This window comes from Catharus ustulatus, chromosome 9 (assembly GCF_009819885.2).
Source record: "Catharus ustulatus isolate bCatUst1 chromosome 9, bCatUst1.pri.v2, whole genome shotgun sequence".
In the NCBI taxonomy this organism is placed as follows: Eukaryota; Metazoa; Chordata; class Aves; order Passeriformes; family Turdidae; genus Catharus; species Catharus ustulatus.
Window position 1 is genome coordinate 16,203,698 of NC_046229.1, and position 20,932 is coordinate 16,224,629.

At 41.1% G+C, this 20,932-nt stretch overlaps 1 protein-coding gene across 15 annotated transcripts in view; it reads right to left on the reverse strand.

Moving 5' to 3' along the window:
- Positions 1-19,575, reverse strand: part of LOC117000414 — a 44,889-nt gene extending 25,314 nt beyond the window's left edge. For 8 of the 15 annotated variants that reach the window (XM_033068017.1, XM_033068027.1, XM_033068025.1 and 5 more), the window contains exons 1-2: positions 19,441-19,575; positions 18,140-18,255 (exon numbers count right to left, since the gene is read on the reverse strand). In XM_033068017.1, the coding sequence (XP_032923908.1) occupies positions 18,140-18,239 (100 nt within the window). In that variant the 5' untranslated portion in view covers positions 18,240-18,255; positions 19,441-19,575. Of the gene's footprint in view, positions 1-1,868; positions 1,924-2,266; positions 2,373-2,872; positions 2,927-6,502; positions 9,108-18,139; positions 18,256-19,182; positions 19,357-19,440 lie in introns of those variants that run through there. The other 7 variants (XR_004418757.1, XM_033068020.1, XR_004418758.1 and 4 more) reach the window with 5 other exon arrangements.
- Positions 19,576-20,932: the final 1,357 nt, after the last annotated feature.

The window sequence follows — 20,932 nt, forward strand, 5'->3', positions numbered from 1 at the left end:
AGGTCTATTCACATAAACACTGTGTGGGATTTCTGGTGTACAAGACATGGCAAGAGGTCCCCAGGGCAGCATGCTGAGTCCCTAAAATATCAATTCATAATTAATACCTCAGGATACATTAATTGTGACTTCTGATTTGCTCTGAGCTTGCCCTAGCGGCATTCATTATGTTGACATCCTGTGACACAAGTCTGGGTGCTAGATTAGACCTAGCTTATCCTTTGACCCGTGTCATATTGGTGCTGAGCATAAACTTGGTTCTTATCCTTGTTCCCAAGGGAAATGAGTGTTCACATGGAACTGGTCTTTGAGAGGCTGAGTGAACAGAGCGCGTGGGATAGGATTGCTTTTGCTGAGAAAGCAAGGAAAGAAAATTACTTTTCAGGCTCAATTAGCAAGTATTTTGAGGCTTTCTGCCCATCACTTTTTAAGTAATATACTGTTATGATTCACCAATTAGAACCAATGTTCTAATGATATTTTAAAGGCATATTTTATTTTTGACATGCTATCCATTTACCTATGTTCTATTCTAACTAGGGTCACACATCCAGCTTTTTTAGCACGTGATGCTGCACATGGTGCTAATAATACCAAGATTCAAACCCCATATGGGCCATTCACTTGACAGTTTGACTTGATGATCCCTGTGGGTCCCTTCCAACTCAGAATATTCTTTGATCTGGAAATACCACCATAATTACCCATTGAATACAAAAGATAGGTCTTAAGTGGAAGATGAATCCATTCAAACCAATTCAGATTTGTACTACGCTAGTACTTTTCTTCTGTTGGCTATCTTATTACTAGAGTCTTAATATTGCTTGAATGCACACTTATAATGCACTAATCGCTCAGAAGACCTCTGTAAGGGACTCTGGATGCCATCATACCTCTTGAGTAAATCATTAGTGAATATGCTCCAGCACATATTTTCATCTGTATTCTTCAGTAACTATTCTTGATAGGAAAAAAAAATCCCTTGCATATCTTAAAAAACCCACTTTGCATTTCAAGCTAGGAAATCTCTCTACCTTCCATCTGACTTATGAATTGTGAAAAGCTACCATAGTGAAAAACAAATCGTTGGGTACATATCACAGTGAAGGGTTATATGATATATCACACAGCATGGAATCTGGTTTGATTTACTTGCACACAAGCAATAGAAAGTGTAACAAAAATAGTGCTTTTCCATTCCTTGTATTCTCTGCAATATTCTGCCATCCCTTGGAAGGTAAAGCATGTCATGAAATCACTGTAGGTCTGCATTCAATAACTGATGGCAGGATAAAGCCTTGCTGTCTAGGTGGATGGTGCATGGCAGCACTGACAGAACTAAATGTCTCATTTCTCAGTTCATACCTAATTCAGAGAGGATTGTGGATCTTCCTGTCTTGCAGAAGAGACCAGGAAGCTAAGGAGAGTGGCTCCCTGTATGCACTAACCCCTGCTCTGGTTTGAAGACACCAAGGACTTACTGTGATTCAGCTGGGAGGGCAATAAGAACTGCAGTATTAGACAAATTACTCACTGTTCGACATTTGGGATCTTATAAAATGTTCGAGAATATTTTAAATTATGCAAATTATTATTTTCTTACAGTATATTTGGCTGTGTTCCTGGCCTGTATTATTTTTCTGTGTTGGATACCTCCATCTCCAGCAGATATTCAGTCCTTAAAAGGGGTTGGCTTTTATTTATTCTATTTATTTTTCTACCATCTTATATTCTAAAGAGATGTAATGGATCAGCCCAGATATGTTTCATGTTGAGAGGAGAGGGAAGGCAATAGCCTGAAAATTGTTTATAATTCAACATTGAGCTGATATTTGTAAAGATGAAAACTTACTCCACAGCATTTTTACCTTGTGATTTGGATTCCATGGGGTAACAATCAGCTTCAAAAATCTCGTCATGACACTGTTTTCAAAGTCAAATAAGGAGCGTCAGTGAGAACACACCACCCCCAAGTGGCTCCCCTCCAGCTTCATAACCCCAATTTATTTTTGACATTGCACCATAAGACTGAAATGATTAATCTATAGTAGATTATCTCACAAATCTGCAACAGAAGAACAGAGGATATGATTTGCTCAGGATTTGGCACACTGGCCATGGCAAGTCACAGCAAAGGGTTTAATGAATAACATACAACAGAAAAACAAACTGGGGAGAGGCTGAGCTATCACAGTGGGACTTCTAACACGGTGCAAGAGAACCCACCAACCCAGCAGCTGCATTGACCAGTGACCACTTGACTTACCATGAATATTTGAGCAAAAAATTTCCATTAGCTTTCTAGAGACTTCTTTAAGTGTAGATGTTCCTCACAGCCTGCCTTGAGCTTGCACTTCATAAGTGCTAAGTACCTATAAAATGGAAGGAGAGGTGTTTACCCTACCTTTGCAGTTATCCTGTGGGGTCACAGGATTTGTGTTATGGAACTGCAAAGTGTGGTTATTTGTAAAAAGTGTTGAATTCCTGGGGGAAACACAAACAACTGGATAGCTATACCATGTACTTGTGCTACTAAGTGCTCATCTTCATTTCTGAGAGTAAAGGATATCTGTGTGGAACCTCCTGCATAACTTACTGTACTGGGAAACATTTATCATGGATAAATTTCAGCCTATGGAATTCTGTTAAAAAGGGCAAGCATATATTTTTCTGGGATATGGCCACCCCTTGCACCAAACTTAGAAGCCAAAAGCAATCATAAAAAGTCAGAGTAACACCCAAGTTCACAGGCACCATTTTCTGGTGACACTAAAAATGTATTTGCCAGTTAAAAAAAAGTTATTGCCCTTTACCGTAATTTAAAAAAATTGATTAGGAACACAAGAAACATCAAAAAAAAATTCTGTCTCACCTGTCTGACCTTGGCCAAACACTGAAGAGCAAACAACAACCTGAGAGCAGGACACTGAAAAATGGAGAGCAGAGTAAAGCATAGCATTGTTGTACTGTTATTGCTATTCAATGACACCTTCCTTCTGTACAATCTCCAATTCTCTTTTTACAGTATTTCCATATTTACTAAGTAACCTGGGATAAATACGTTGCTCTAACCTTGATTTCTGCTATTTTCAGGGAGATTTACCTGCCAGTCTAGGCTGTCTTTTCTGGCATCAGAATTTGAGCAAAGTTCTCCGCGTAGTAACAGCTTTTATTAGTCTGCAATGCCCCTTCCCTTGACCTGTTTGGACTTCTCTTTTGCAAGTGCTTTTGTCAATCCTTGGCTTTCTGTGTGGGGCCAGTGAAGGTCCCGGACTCCAGACACTGTAGCCAGAACCAAGGCTATTAATTTATTTGCCTGCACCATCAAGCAGCAATAGTCTTTAAATTGTTGGCCAAAGGCAAAAGGGCAACTCAGTGCTATTTCTCATGGAACTACATGAGGATGGTGACAGCAGGGCAGCTCTGAAAAGGTTGTGGGGCCAAAGAACTGCCCCACGAGCCAGCACTGTTGATAGACAGCTGTGACAGACAACATCAAGACACCTCTATGCTACAATCTCCAGCCCATCAAAAGAAGATGTTAATATTTTCACACAGCTGGGGTTTTGTCCAGAGGTGAGGTCTTTCTTTGGTTCTGTTGGTGTGTCTGGGTGATAGCAACTTTCCCCCTTCAGTCTAAGGAGGGGGAGTCTTTAGGCTCAACAGATTGAAGCTTGCCAGGGTAGTGCTAACGCTATCCAACTTCTGCATCAATGCACAACACAGCAGTGCACAACACAGGAAAGTAAAACAATATAGGAAAATAGGAATGCTGCTGCCATAAATCCTGGGAAGCTTCCATTGTAATCCTTCCTCCTCTCTCTGTTGAGGCCACGCTCCTCCCTAGAGGCATCAGAAATTTGGTCTTTCCTTCATGCTCACCCAATCCAGGAAGGGTTCTCTCTGCTGGAAAGTGAGTTATATGTTGGGAATAATGCAGCAAAGGCAGCACTAACTGCTGAAATTTAGAGAGCAAAACAGTACTTCAAGCTTTTGGGAAATTGATGCAAGTGCTTCAGCTTGATGCAAATTTCTTTCCAGGTCATTTAATGAGCAAAAATATTGTCTCCATCTCTACCTCTAGGCACTCCTGACCACAAGCTGAGATGTCAACTACAGATCAGGAATGGTGGGGTGTCCAATGGCAGAGATTGCCACAGAGCTTGAATTTTACACATACATGAAATATATACAAAATATACAGGGTTTCACATCTCCAGTGGGAAGTATCAAGGACCTTAGCAGACACAGAGGGCTGAAAGCATCTGCATTGAAACAGGAGTCAGGGGAGGTCTAGGTCAAGGGTCTGGTGCAGAAAGTAGAGAGCAGTGGGGTTTTATTCCTGCCTGTGCAAAGATCTGAAATAACTCCCTGGCTCATGCCTTACTTCTCTTCCATGGCATTCCAGCCATGGAAAACCTGTTGTACTTATGAGATGCTAAAACTCCTCTCGTGCTTTGGGGTTCTAGAAATGCCATGAAAACCCATAGAAATGAACATGGAAAACCAGTATGCAGCTGAGAACCTGTGTCCTGCTCTACCACTGTTGCCTCAAGCTCAGGAGTGCAGGTGAGTGACAATGTGTCACCCTCTGCAGCTGATGGCCCTGGCACTGAGTCCACAGAGTTCAGGGGTCTTGGCAGTACATGCAAAATGTAAACAAGAGGGTTTTTTTGTTGTTGTTGTTTTTGTGAAAGCCAGTAATCACAGAACTAAAGCAGTTGGATGCACCATAATTTACTAGCATGAACTCCTCTTGTCTGTGTTTTTCTAAAGACAACAACCATAGATGCTGAGATGGTTGCACTTTGGACAAAACAAATGCTGTAACAGGATGTAGCTGTAACAAACTGTCAAGCCTCATAAACAAACAGTCATCCATTTAATTACTAATTATTAATCCAATTCTGATCTTCAGTTACTCAAAATGAACTGTTTAAAAAAAGTGATACTTGTTAGTCTAAAGCAATTTAAAAACATGTGTCCAAAAGTAATGCATTGGTTTAATGTGGAACAATCCATCTGTTATTACAAGAAAATTAGGACAGGAAAAATAAACCTTATCCCATGAAATCAGCCATATGAAAGAAGATTCCTTTTGAAACTGTCCCCACCTGAAATCCTAACCTGAGTGCTGAAGGAAGCAGACAAGCATTAATGAGCAGGACCGCAGCCTGCACCATATTCCTGCCTCTCTAAAGCAGCAGAATTACAAAATGGATGGGCATGAAAGAAATTACAGATTTGCTACAGATATCTGCTGCTTGTGTCTAAAAATTTAGTTTATGGAGCCTCTCAATCTGTGTATGGAAATGAGTCAACAGCAGAAGTACTTCTGACCTCCTTGAAGATTTTTAGCATCATCTCAACTCTTTTTAAAACCTTTCCAAGCTAATAATAATAATTCTTGGATTTTAGTTGTTTAGTTTTTTTAATCAAAACTGTATATATTTCATATTTGTCAAGTGACTGGACAAAGCAGTGTTAAAAATTCAACTGCACTAATTACTAGCTGAGCAGCATAAAAACCTCTGAATAAATGTCAGTCTAGGAGATAAGCTCTTATCTTAATCTAATGACTCCACAGACTTAATTTGTCAGGCCAGCCTAGTTGATGAAAAACAGGTTTCTATTCTCCAGTGTTAGCAACCACATCTTTCCAAATCTTTGAAGTTGGATAGTAATACCATCAGTGTCATCCTGCAAAAATCTTGTGACCAAGCCAATTCCAGTGCTATTGTCCTGTTACACTAATTAAAGTTGTTTTACCCCCACTGGTGTGCAATAGGTGAAAATGAAGGCAATTTATTTTTAGATTTGTTATATTCTAGGATAATCATTCTTGCTTCCCACTGCCCACAACGATATATTAATATTTGCAGCTCTCTCTCAGTATCAGAAAGCGAGGCTTTTTAGCAGGCTCCACAGACAGCACAGTGCTATCCCAGGACAATTCCTGCAGTGCAGACAAAGCACACAAGTATGTGTGTGTGGTTTATTTGTGTAGAGAAGAGTAATTTTGAGCTCAGGCAATGAATTTGATCTTAAGAGATGATTTTAGGTTTTTGAAGTTCTTCCCTAAAGGAGCATTGGACATATTTAGAACTAAACGCACCAAATGTCCATAGTATTTGGACAAAGTGGATTAACACATCGAAAAAAATAAATTGGCTGCAGCCAGTGTTTTCAGTCCTCCAGTCTTCAGGTAACTCTTCTGAGGGGAACCTGGTAGGCCTTTGGTGCATAGTGCCCCATTTCAAAGGATACTATTTCAGCATTTAAGGTACTCTTTATCCCAACCCCAAAACTTAGAGGGATATGCTTGGGTTTGAGTAGTTGGGAGATGAACTTTATTGTGATGATACCCCAGAAGATGACAAAGTAACAGTGAAAATAACAGGTGCAATCTATTGAGGCAAATCCAAGACATCAGTCCTGCTCTGGACTCTGTTGGCATTGACATTATTAACTTTATCACCATTAGATATATTGAGATATTTACCTGCTCTGTTGTACCCGGTCTTGTAGCAGTGCAACTCCACTGACTTCAGCAGCATTTCGCATCATACAGCCAGGAAAAGGGAGTGGAGTGTAAGCCACCTTTTTCTAGTATTACAAAACCCCTGATGCCCAGAGCTGATTGGTCTGAAGCCCACATTACTTCCCAGACTGGCAGGAGTGCAGTGTCAGAGACAGCTCTGTGTGGGTGCAGCACAAGTCATTCTGGGAGTTGTTCTGGAATGCTTTAGAAGCATTGCACTGTTTGGCTGGGAACACCCTCTTGGATAACACAGATTTAATCAATTAGATCACAAATGTCCATTCTCTTGGGTAAGAACACTGCATATTCACAAATTTAGTCTAAGTAGGACTACAAGGGGACCACACAGGTCATGTGCTGGCGTATCTACAAAAGTATTCAGGAGTTGGCCCATGTACATTTTCATTTCAAAGGCTCATGTGTGAGCATGGACAGCCAGTTTAGCATCTGAGTCGTCCTGGCTGTGATGTGAGTTGGGTGCCAGTAATGTAGCCTGCGAGCCCATGACTGCAGGCCATGTTGTCTAGTTGGGCTTCCTCACCTGCAGCAGTGCAGATCCTCAGCAGGGAGGACATAGAGGCTGACAAGAAGGGTGGGAAGCTTCACAAGCTGCAAAAACCTTTAAATCAGAAACTGTAATTACCCCACTAATTGGGTTCTGCATCTGATGTATACAGTGGTATCTTCTAACATGCTGGCTAATACATCATTGCTTATGGCATTTTCGTGTTAGTTGAAAGCCGTAATACATCCTTCTTCCTGTGTAGCCACAGCCATGCAAAGGAGCAGAGTTTGCAGAGTAGTGCCAGGTGAAGTGTCCACAGTCCCTAATGTGACCCAGAACAACAGGGTTGCTGGATAAATTGGAGGCAGATTTCCACAGATACATGAGCTCCCTTGAATACAGATCAGTACCTATTTCAGATTTTTAAAGCTTCCAGGTTCCATGTTGTCATTGGGAATTGAGAGCACAAGGGTTTTTGAAAATCCCAGAACCTGAAACACATTTAAGCACTACCTCGTATTGCTCCCTTGGATCAAGACAACTGAACTCTTTGAAAGCACTGGGCTGTAGTCAGTATCTATCTGGTCTTCTGAGCAATAATAAACATTTGGTACATGGTCTGCAAGCTTGAGGACTCATCTGACCAAAGCTGAGTTTATATCCATTGATTTCATCATGAAAGTGATGGTTCACTCAGAACATGCCAAATTCATTTATGTTAGGGTTATGGCCTGGAATAGCATTTTTTAGTAAGAATTAATGGTTCCTCATTTCTCCTGCTCTGAGTCACAGTTTAAATCTACAAGCCATTCCAAACACAGCTGAAACACAAAATGAACACATTGAAGTGAAATTTTCCAAGTGACATTTGAACCTTTTCTTTCTGATGAAATCCCACCTATTGATCCAGTAAAGCGACTGCAGCCTCCTCAGGTCCATCCTGTAAAGTCTCCTTGACTGGCTTATTACCACAATTCTTCAGGTGCACTGTGATTGTCTTTCAGTAGAGGACAGGGGCCAGCTAATCCAGCCAAAAAAATGAAAACTCCCATAGATTAAATCCTAGTCCTGGTGAAAGATATGGCAAAATTCCCATGGAAACCAGTGACTACTTCTATCTTAAGACATTATCTCAAGTCTGAATTGCCATTGGAATACTGACTGCCTGATTTATGCAATGAGCTTAACTTGGAATGAACAAATTTATTGCCCTTTCCTCAGCAGCTGGGGGAGTGAAGAGGCTGGCTCACATAGGAGCCATTCCCTAGGGGTGGTGCAGTGAGATCCAGCTGGCTTAGGTCAGGCTGCCCATGCTTCAGGACACCTTGTGGTTTCATGACTCCCTTTGCACCCTCCATACTGTCCAACACTAGCTCCTGTCATCCCACTACAAAAAAAGTTTACCTGCTCTGGCCTGCAAAGGAGCTCTGCTATTTTTGGACTGCAGCCTATGAGAACAACTAAGGAAAAACGAATCATTCTGAAAGAATAAAACTGGGTCCTTTATGGAAAAATATTGTGACTCCCAATCAGAGGGTCTGTAGATCCAGATCAATTTTCCTAGCAAAGAGGAGTAACTGTAATCTAAACATAAAAAGGGGTCTGTCATGGTGAGATACAAAAATGTAGGGGTTGCTGCCAGGTTTGAGATTGGTCTTGATGAAGTATTAGTGCTGACAAGCCAATAATGAGCTAAGGCCCATGGTGAGGCTGCAACAAGCTGGGGCCACTTGGCTTGACTAAATGACGTCCAAATGTTGGCGCCACTGCTGGAGGCAGGACAAGCAGAGTCAGAAGAAGCAGATTTTCTTGATTTGCAGTAAGAGTATCACAGTTCACACACCTTCTGTATGAGTGCAGGGCAGTGTGTGCCACATTAATACCTTTGATGCAGCATTCCTAAAAGCATTCCTCACTTATTGCTATAAGTGAGCACAACAGCCTTAATTCTACGTGTCAGATAAGAGAAAATTATGTTGGCTTATATTTATGACTTATCACTTCTATCTTAGCACTAGAGATGTTTGCAGAGCAAACCAACTCTTCAGTTTGTGTTTTGCTTTGTTGTTTTTTTTTATCCATCTAAGTCTTGCCAGGCAAATCCGTAACACTTATATGCCATTGCCATATCTGCTGTAGAACAGGTGGAAGACACATCTGAAATGCACTGAGGGGGTATTTTTGATAAGTCGCAGGTCATGTGGCTTAAGGGAAGGGTAGAGAATTGAAGATAGGCAAGAAGAGAAGACATGCTCTTGATGGGTACCTGATGCACAGTACCTGATGCACAGCTATTGCACAGGCCAAGGAGAGCCATGCCCAAGGAAGCACTACTGATGCCTTGTATTTCTTGTGGCCCTTGGGCACAATCAAGATTCTTGAACTGAGATTGGAAAAAGAATGAGCCTGGACCTTCAAGTGACTAGTAGACCCACAGAAAAACAAAAAAACCTTCTAATGAATAAAGAAAAGGGTAGAATTCAAGTTAAAAAGAGCCCAGATCATCTCAGGAATTTGGGTGCTTAAGTGTCTTTGTTTAGGATCCTGCTCCAAATGTCTTTGATGACCTTGGTCAGTATGAGTGGAGTGTTATCTCATACCTAGAGGCTGGTTAGCAAATCACTAACAGCAAAACAAAGAGAGCTGGTTTGATAGTTCTACCATCTCATCATGACTGCTTTTTGAGATAGGACCAAAGCAGGTAGAAAGCTGGGTTAATCTCAGTTGTTCCAAAACATGCTACACTGCCATTTAGAATGGCTGCCGAAATGTTTGGGTGAGGCTCTTGCTTTTACAGCAGTGCAATGCTAAACAGAGAATGAATACCTTTGTGGAGATTGGCTTCTCTCAAGTGGGATGCTCTCTCCTCGTTCACAGAGCTCACTGGTGTGGCCACACTTTGACTGATGCACACAGTTTTGGGCACCACAATATAAAAGGATATAAAACTATTTGAGATCATCCAAAGGAGAGCTATGAAGTGTCTGGAGAGAAAGTCATATAAAGAGCAGCTGAGATCGGCCTGGGCAAGAGGAGACTGAGGGCAGACCTCACTGCAGGTACAGCTTCCTTGGGAGGGGAAGAGGAGCAGCAGGCACTGATCTCTGCTCCGTGGTGACAGTGACAGGACCCGAGGGAATGGCCTGAAGCTGAGTTAGGGCAGGTTTAGGTTGGGTATCAGCAGAAGTCTCTTCACCCAGAGGGGTTTGGGCACTGGAACAGCTCCCCAGGGCAGTGGTCACAGCACCTGCCAGACAGAGATCAGGAAGTGTTTGGACAATGCTCTCAGGCACATGGTGAGACTCTCGGGAATGTTCTGTGCAGAGTCAGGAGCTGGACCTGACGATCCTTTCAACACAGCACATTCTGTGATTCTGTGATTTTGGCCTTGGTAGTGCACACTGAGGATTTCCCACTTCTGTTTCAAAGGGAACCTCCAGCCAAGTGCCAGTACCTATTTCCCCTGTTATAGGAGAGAAGAGGCAGATAAAAAATGGAGCAGTAGAGCTACACTGATTCTTGGGATTGATAGTAAAGGTACCCACTTAATAGACTGAGTGAGGGGACTCAGATTTGCTTGCAGAATTCCATGTGAATTGCACTGTTCTTCCAATCAAAGTGGATTGTAAGAAATTCTGATTTTCTTTTTTTAAATTTTTTTTTTTTTTTTTTTTTTGCATATGGGAAAGAGGATGCCTTTGTGCAATGACTGTTTAAAAATACTTCAAAAGAACTTGAATCAGTCCATGGCTGCACTATATACAAATTAAATAATTGATTTTTTGGCAGCCTTTTAAGAGATCTATAAATTAAAGGGATTTCTGATACATTTTGGGGGACTTTATTTCTTGTCAGCTTTCAGAGTGCCCTCCATCCCAGAGCTGAAAGTCAGCCACAAAACCAGGCAGAGCCTCTCTGCCCTCCTGACTCAGGAGCCAGTGGATCTCCTTCAGGAGTGACCACGGTTGGGCATGGTGGGTCGTGGACCCTTGCCAGCTCTGCACCCTTCTCTTTCATTCCTGTTTTGAGAACTTTACATCAAAAAATAGAAACTGCCCCAAACCCACCCCTCTGGGGAGTTAGTTTCTCTCCTTTTCTCCATTAGTAGAAACTGATTCCCTCACCCAGTTTGTGTTGCACCTGGGCTGTCCCCATTCTGTGCTCTGATGGCAATGGGTTCAGTTCTATCTGTGATGACCTAAAAATAGCACTCAATTAACATTGCATTTCAAGAATTGGAAAATTTCCCAGAAGTCCATTCTTTTTTTCTTTTTCTGTTTCATTACATTTTACAGTAATAATACACAAGCCTGTAGAAAACATGACGGGTAATGAAAAAATGTAATTAATATAAGCAGTGTAAAGCATTTTTTTTCCCTCTGTTGTCCTTGCAGAAAATTACTGCTTTAAACTGAGCAGGATGTGAAAATGCATAAAGCAAACAGTAATATGCTGTGGTTTGTAAATACCTTATGCAAAATAGTTAAATCAACTGCTGTTTATTTTTCTTACTTTGTGTCACAAGCTCTTACTTCTTTTTTGTTCATTACTTTTTTCATTTGTTCTCTTTTGGGGGTTAGCTCTCTTTCATCTTAAGAAAGTCACTGACTTAACTATATATTTTTTCTGCTACAGCTAATTCTTCTCACCATCTCCTCCTGTTTCCTGGCTCTGAAACGCAACATACTCTGCAAAAGTGTAGTGAGCCAGATCCTCACTATACTGAAGATCTGCTCTCCGTTGTTTTGGGCTTAAAAAAAGAGAAAAGAAAGCACTCCTATCCTACAAACAAACAACTAAATATCCCAAATCCTGCAATGGCTTTATGACTAACTAGCATTCCTGACTGCTACTGTAGGATTCCGCACTGCCTTAACAAGGCTGCTTGGTCGCAGTTTGGGAACAGGCTGTGAGCAATACACACACAACATTAACTAGTATGGCACAGTACATGCCATCTCTCCTTGGAATATTTCTCCCTGGCTATCTGTAGAACTTGTAATACCCAGCAATATCTGAAGGTCACAGCAGAGTTTCTGAGCTGAAATACAAAACAGCATTCCAAACACATCTTCTGTGGCCAGACAAGAAACTGCTTATGGTTTATTTTCCCTCCCCCCTCCGCACAGCTGACATCCAGCATTAGTTATTGTTTATTTTTGTCTTGTTCCTGGTTCTAAAGGTTTCCCTTATGGCCCTGATTTATGTGAACTTTCAGATATCACTCGGGGCTTTTCTGCCTCTTCCCCTCTGATGTAGCTGGTTCCCCTGTGAAGGTAGGTTTCCCCAGCTGAAGATCTGTTCTTCTCTCCTGTGGCATTCTGTGCAGCCATTTGGAGTCCCAGATGTAGGAAATGAAATAATCCACGCTCATACAGTCATGAAAGTGCCCATCTGGCACACAGGAACATCACGCATTGGAAGCACACAAGCGTGAGCTCACTTTTGTTATGGCATTTCATAAACAGAGATGCAGTGAGCCAGCAACTCAGGTCCTTTGGATAATAACAATCGTCTCCATCACACGTTGTGTTTAAAAAATAGGGAAAGAAAAAATCAAGACAAACTGGAAAAATTTGCTCTGAGGAGAAATTTCTACTTATAAACGTTTGGTTTTTTTTTTTTTTTTTTCCCAGTAGCCTGCTGTACTTATACCTCTCTGGCTCTCTCCTCTCTATGTAGATTTAAGACAATGGTGACAGTTGAAATGTAGCCAGTTAACTCTTAGTTAGCTCTGAAATCACCTCTTCCTCACTGTTCACTTAAAGGAAGAAAATATTAGATCATACTTACAAAAGTGAGTCCTATAAAAACAAATTGCATGTTACTGCTTTCTTATCACTACATAAAATTCACAGAAACAGTCTAATAAATGACCTCACCACTCAATTTTGAAGTATACAAATTAAAGACAGCAACAGATAAGCCAAGAGAGATTAATGTACAGTGTGTGCGCCTGTATGTGTGTGTTTGCATGCCTCTTTCAGGATATACCCATATGCTGTTGACATTCAACCTCTGGAATTATAATTAGGGGAAAAGGCAGATGTGTAAATTCATCTTGCTGGGCAGCATATATATGTTGCACTAGTCCCTGATTAATTCAGTACTTGAACACATTTACTCTAAGACAAAAGGTTTCTGTTGGGATATGTTGGCTAATAAAGGGGTAGAATATGATGAAACAATAAACAGTCCAAACTGATGGACTAAGTTCAGTACCAGTAAGTAAAAAACAAGATTATTTATACTTTTTTAGCTTTGCAAAGTAATTGAAAAAAAGAAGTCCTAGGCATTTTGTTGGATGTCATTGAATGCTGTAAAGAAATCTTGGAATGTAATAAACTCCTCAAAACCCCCACTATTAGTTCTGCTGACAGTGCTGGATCTTCAGAGGTACTGCTGCTCAAAGGGGTGAGATTTTTAAGGTCAGGAAAGAGCAGAAAGAGGTGTCAGGTCTCCTAAAGCATTGCTGGAAAACCTATGTCCATTCCAAAGTGGGGGCACGGGCCTGCCAGGGGCAGAGGCCTGCCACTCCATGGTTTATGAATATTATAAATTATAGATAATAGTAAAAGAAAACAGTATCTGAATTTTACATGACCCAGTTTTGTATTGTATTTGACAAACAATATCTGGTCCAGTATATTTTAAATACTAAGTGCTAAGTTAGGAGAACAATGAGATGTTTGTAAATACGATAGACCATTACAATACACTGCTTCTCATTTGAAAAGTCATTTGTGCAAGAAATGATTATTGACCCATAATATGTAAATGATTGAAATACAGAAATTAATATTTGGGTCAACTCATGTATTTTTCAACCATGAAATGAAAAGCTCAGTATTCACATTCCAATTCATACATGAAAGCATTACAGCACTATTACTTGGCTATTGTATTAATTTATTATTGTCTTAGTTAGTGACATACAGAGCTACATCTCTACTTTCAAATGAGGAGAAGGCATTGAATACCACAGAAATGTTTCAACTTAAGATGTCCCTTTTTCTGGACTCTTGCTAGTGACAGTCAGCCAAATTCAGAGCTGATATGGAAGCAAATAAACAGCAATGCTAGCACGAAGGAGGTTTTGGTCCTAATATACCTTAAAACTTACACAGGGAGCACTGGCTCCTGCATTGCTGCTCCTCTTTTCTGCCTGGGCTCTATTCTCATCTCCTTCACTTAAGTTTTACCCAGCATGATGCTCCTTATTTACTACAATTCAGAAGTATAAACAGCACAGAATCAGTGCATTTAGTGCTGTGAGGTAGTCCTTATTCTAAGGGTTCTGTTTCTGCTCCCTCCCCCTTTTTCCTGAGTCATGGGGACTCTGTGGGAGTGTGGGGTTTCTAACTGCACTGTGGGAGTGCTCACTCTTCCCGAGGGAGCTGCAACAGGCTCCTCAGCCCAAGGTGACTTTCACTCCAGTGAATTCATTCAGGTCTCATCAAACATGCCAGGCTGTGGCTCCAGAGACTCGGGTGCTCTCTGTCTCCCCAGAATGAGTGTCCAAGACCTAGAGCAGCAGGCCAGCCTCTGTCCCTGGGGTGGCAAGAAGGCAGCCCTGAGCCTGTGATGAGGAACTTCCCCAGCCACTCAGAGCAAGGTGCCTCAGTAAGGTTGTCAATAAGGGCCAACCTGTGCAAGCCAGACCTTCAATATCTTTGGCTCTTGGACTATTATCCGTTACATTTCAAATGCATTGGCTACCAAGCTTAGCTGGATTGAGTCTGACTTAAGGTCAACCATCCAAATAATTCATTAGTATCCTATAAACTGTGTGCTCTGTCTTCATGGCTTTTTATGCAAAAGTAAACAATGCCTCATTCTTTGTCCCATCAGGTATTGTATCACTTGATGGGTCTATCTCCTTAAAGAGATGCATAATTTAAATACAAATAAAAGTATGAGTGAAATCCATGTAGAATGATATTCATGACAGACAAAATGAATGAAGAAGAGATGGGCAAAACAATTTAGATAATACCCAAAAGCAAAGCATCACAGCTAAATCAGGATTAACCCATGAAGCATGATGTGTTTCATGAAATGACTTTGCTATAGTCTAAAAATGTCAATGACTGAAATGAATTAAGAAGGGCAGCATTGCTTCGAGTTTGTTCCAGTGTTCAAACATGTTACACACATACTGGATCATGTCTACAGGAAAGAGCCTGACTTGTTTTTATTTAGAATTATATATAATTATATTTGCACATATTTTACGGACAAAACATTAAAAAAATATTTTGCATAAAACTATTTTATATTCTTGATAGAAATTATTTTAAGCTGCTTTAAAAGGCAATAGACCCAGCTCTACATGGCTTTCAAGATAAGGTAAAGAAAATCACAGTACAAGGGCATGTTTGGGTGGTGAAGAACAAATGTGGGAGCCCAGCACTACATAGAATTGTGGTGAAGGTGAAGCAGCAGTAGTGGAAGTGTTCAGTGATGTAGGCACTGCCCTCATGGTGTGATTTAGAAATTGCCCCCACTGTATGGGAGGGGCAACATCCTCCTGGTCCTGCCCAATTAATCATCCTCTGATTTTCTTAGTCTCTGGTGCAAAAGGCAGGCCCAGATGACTAATTCTGGCAATAGAAGCCCTGCTTGTCAACAAGACCTCCCTTTGATAGAAGTGTGATTTGTTTTTAATTTTCTTTCAGCCCATTCATTTATTTGAGGCTAATGGCTGACATGAATCATAGCGTTAGCAGGGAGAAGCACCATTTGTGCTAGCAGCCTAGGAGGGATGGCATGTCCACCAGGGATGGCAGGAGCACAGGGCGCAGTTTTTTGATGCTTTGGACACACGAGAAGAGGACTGGCAGAGCTACTCCTCCAAAAACAGTGCCCTGCTCATAGGGAGGGCAGCACCAGCTGAGAGCACAGCCGAGGTGTGAGCGGAAAGTGGTGCTATTTTGTGCTATTTTGTGCTGTTTTGCAATGGATTCAGTGGGAGTCTCAAACTGACAAGGTGATGATTACTGTGGCCCCAACCAAGTGCAGTCTTTGTTTAACTTTACTAGTATGAGTAAGCTAATTGGCGTCACTGGGCTTGTGTGCTTAAAAGTTCTGGCAGTGTTAAAATCCTTGGTGGGCCAGGCAATAATGGGTGTTTAGCACCTTGCTTGGCACAGCCCTGGGACAAGCCGCGCCCTGACCTTCTGCAGAGCGGGTGCGCTCAGCTGTGCCTGCACCGCCCCACTCTGCACAGCCCCATAACGCTGGGCATTGTCAACACAGAACGTGCTGCACCGAGGCAGACAAAACTCACAGCAAAATTAGCAGGAGTCAGTCCAGCTGACTCTGTAAGAAACTTCAGAGTTTCAAAATTAATCTTGAATTTACCTCTAACCTTGAAAACAAAACTAATTGCAGAATGTAAGACTCCCTGAACATGTTAGGAAACCTGATAGGAATACCTAGGAAAAACCACATACACTTTAGATAAACCCCCCATTTTAATTGTATCAATTCTGCCAATTAATGATAATGGAATAGCAGCCCAATTAGCTAAATAGCTAATAGTTTTATCAAGCAGAGGCTGGCAATTTAAAGCAAACAAATTCATTCTAATTTTATCCCCTTGCACACCAAGATGTTTAAAGGATAATGGGGGATCCAATAAAGGATATTGCTGAAATAGAGCTACATTTAAATCACCTAATGGCTTTAAGAGTTTTACCCCAATTAACAAAGAAGAAACATGAACATCATTCAGTGATTTCCAGCATAATCTTCATTAAAGAAAATCTTCATTAAAAAAATAACATATCCTCCAACTAAGGGCAAAATTGAACTGACTTTTGCCTTAAACAGTGACTTCTCCCAAAACAAAGGCTTGCCTGTAACAGTAAAAGTATCAGAGAAAAAAAGACTCTCATGTCTAAGCCTCAGCATATAAATCATCTTCAAACTGTGGTCATTAGTTTTAACATAACAGTGGATTTGAATAAAGGAGATTGACCTATCTAACATATTTAAGACCAAATCCTACTGTTACCTAAATCTGAAATAAGTTAAGGCTATTGAGGAGAATCAAAAGCCTTTTCAAAACCAATAGCCAGAACAAATTCCCCATGATCATAATTTTGAGGATAAAAAATCCATTAAAGTGATGTCTTTGATTGCTATTAATGAAGCAATCTGGAATAAATCCAGAGTGATCCATATGGATAATCGAATCTCTCATTTTCTCACATTTTACAGATTTGGGCCCTGATTTATGTGACAGTGATGGGCAAAAGGCTCCTTTCCTTTTGACTCTGGGCTGCCCAGCCTGGACAGCTGATGTCATGGTCTCTAAAGGGAGCTGGAAGAACAATGAACTCGATGCTCAAAGAAAGAAGAGCTCAAATAAATCGACTTCCAGCCTCAACCACATATCCCCAAATACCTCTCCTTCACTGCAGGTCTTGTGAAGGTTACTGTGGGCTGCAGAAACCACCAAAGTGCTGCTAATTAACTGGCACAAACCTCTCTCCCTCCTCAATATCCCACTTGTGGCTCAGAGGTGCTTGGCACTCTCACTGCCCTGCCAGGCTCAAGCAGAGACAGGGATGTCACCCGCAGGGCAGAGGTGGCCTCCAGAAAAGCCCCAGGTAAAGCCTTTGACTTAAGATTAGCTGCTTTTGGGGGAAGGTAGAAAGACTTTCCCTTCATTATTAAGCTTTTGTTTGCCCAGTCAAGCAGTAAGAGATTTAGGCTTCTCTTCCTTTATTTTTTAATCATGTCATGAACTTAGAAACAAGGAACCCTCCCTCATTCCTGGAACTGTGGCCAGGTCACCCTACCTGGGGGCAGGGTGGGTGCAGAAAGAGCCTGTTCTTCCCTCTGCCACCCACAATGCCAACCCCAAAGTTTTACTGCTCTCCTTCTCTGCCCTTTTCTTTTCAGACAGGTGACTCCAGCACCTCACCCCCAGCACCAATTTTATGGCTTCCAGATATAACCTAACCAGCAGCAGTCTCTCCCTTCCCCACACACCCTGCTGCCAGTCAGATCACCTCCATGAGCCAGCCTGCCCTCTTCCCTCCCCTTGCCCCTCCATCTCTTCTCCCAGATGGTTTTCATCTTACCTGGTGCCTTGCTTTCTCTTGCTAAGCTGACCATCCCTCTTCTGGTTCCCTTGGATTCGTTGAAAAATTTGCCACGTATTCCAAATTTTGAAAATTTCATCAGAAATCCAGTAGTGCTAGAAAGTAATAGAAAGTTTTCATTTGTGACTTGGCTTTTTTGCTGTCTGTAAGCTCTCTCTAGGGTAGGTACCCATCTCCTTCACCTTTCCCTAAAGTCAGAACTGCCTGTGGTCTGGAAACTGTCACATTCTGCAAAATATTCCTGACCCCATGCCACAAGGCCAGGACTGGGCCCCCCATCTCTGAGCATCACTGCCTCAGTCAGAATTCAATAATGTACTTGTATTATATGAACTGGTAGGAAGTGATATTTATTTCAAACCAAATTCTAGATTTCAAGCAAGAAAAAATAAGTTAGACAGCAGGTCAATACACTTTGTACGGATATCACACTATATTTTGAACTTTCACTTTTATTATCATCCTAAACTATCTATGAGTCAAATTTAATTTTGCAGGTTTAACAGCTCCTTTCCCTTCTAATTACTGACTGCATACTGAAGGTGAAAGCTCATGGGTTCAGGTTTTTATACTTTTATCCAAAGAAGGTCTTTAGAAGTCTGATCTGTATGTAAGGAACAGTCACTAACAGAACCATTTGCCTCTCAAACAGATGAAATTATGTATAAAAATTTTACTCTGACTTCACAATCGACAGTCTTCTGTTGCTCCCACTTATGCGACTCTTTTCTGCATTTAGTTGCCACTAGAAGATATGCAACTCCAAGCTGGTTTCTTTTACAGGTGCATCTATCATGTCAGTCAACATAGACCCACATGTCAGAGATGTCTCTTTGTAAAAGGATGCCCTTGGGTGACCAGGGTCAGTAAAAATTGTAGTTTTTCCTTATGACAATGCAATTAGGACAGAAGCTGTCTCCTTTTCAGACTCACTAAAAATGAGGGAAACATAAAAACCTAAAACCAAGAACACAAGGCTGAAAAAAGTCCAACTATTCCAATATTTTATGTCTGATAATTACCAGTAGTGGATGTTCAGAAGCAGAAATGTAAGAACAGGCCTGAAGTTTGGCCAGTTTTATGTACCCTCCCTGTAATCTGTGGCTAAGCAGTCTTGTTCAGACTTGGGCAGCATGTGGTGAGATTACCAAAATCTTCAAGCTAGACTGGAGGCCAGTTGTAGACAATTCTTGAGGCTACATAGAGATTACAATTTTAATGTTAGAGTAAAATCATTTTTTCCTACTTTTTAGTGATCTGAAATTATACCTGCAGCTTACCTAAATGATTTTCATTGTTCTTCATTACCCCCAGCACTTTTCCTCAAATCCTTTAATCAGCTTGAATCAGAGAGGTGAAAGCAGACTCTTTACCATGAGCTTTTTGGAACTTGTGCTGACACTGTAGCTCTGGACACACCTGTGAAATGTTATGACAATTGTTAGGAAAACTGGGAGAATTAAAGGAGTTAAACAAGCACTGGTAACATCAGTATTCTCTGCTATTGATGGGAGAGACCAACAATTCACTACCAACATATGCCTTTGCAGATAGGGGCTTCTAAGAGCAAAAGTGCTAAGCCCTGGCATTTGTAGGATGGTTCGGAGATTGTGGAGCAGGCTTCAGGAAGCTTACCAGTCCCAGCTGGGTGATAATTTTCAATAGCCACAGTACAGGTAGACATCTCATCTAATTTAAGGAGTACGCTTAGACAAGTGTTTGGGAGATTCATTAATGAAATTTGACCTGGAAAGCACAGCATCTTTCATCTGTATAGAGGCAGCAAGTAAGATGGAAGGAACATTTGGGGTGGAGTGATTCAGCCTGCTGAGCCCACCTGTCATGGTTCTGACAGAGAAGAACCTTTCCCCCATGAAATAAAGCTATCAAAAGTTAAGAGGATTTCTTTGCAGCCAGACAGGGTAAAAGAAGGGATATGTGAAATTTTCTTCCTAGGGTTGTTAAGAGTCTCTACTGGCAAAACTAATGGGCACTGTAGCAAATTTTAGTCGTAGTATTTTTTTAAGAAACCAATGCCACTAGTCAGCTCTGGGACACAGATTGAAAAATACAAAAGCAGTTATGAATTCCATCAGCTTTTTTGAAACCAAAGGAATTTTACCACCAGAGGAGAACAAATTCTGCTGCTAGTTACAGGGATCCAATTCCAGTAAAGCTGACAGAACAACTACAGAATTACTAGTACTAAACCAAACAGAACTACTACTACTTCAGGTACAGGAAGAAGCTGTATAACTACAGAAATAACTATCTCACTGTGTTGAGTAAGAGCAAGGAAGAGAGAGAAATCTTTTATGATGTTCTACCCCTTAAAAAGAAACCTGAATACACAGCTTATTTGTTATAAATAAATGTGTTACCTGGAGAACACTTGCACATACTCATTTACATAGGATTTGGTACACATCTGTGCTCTTCAATAGATTATTCCAAACCTTGAGTATTTCCTATAATTAATGTCAATATGCTTGGCTTATTTGTTATAAAAGAAAAGAGTTTCTAATTAGCCTTTTTGATGTGCAAAACTTCAGTATTTTTCCCTAGTCTTTTTCAGATCATGTTTCTTATTTTATATTAAGTGATAGTAAGCCTTAAGACTAATTCTGAGCATGGTTTAAGTTGCATGTATGTGATAATTAGGCCTTGGCCTGGCACTCACCAAGGGGTGAGGTCCTCCTGCTATGAGCAATGTCAGAAGTCCACATAATTCCAACTGGCCTTGTGACAAGTCAAACATTCCAAATTCCTATT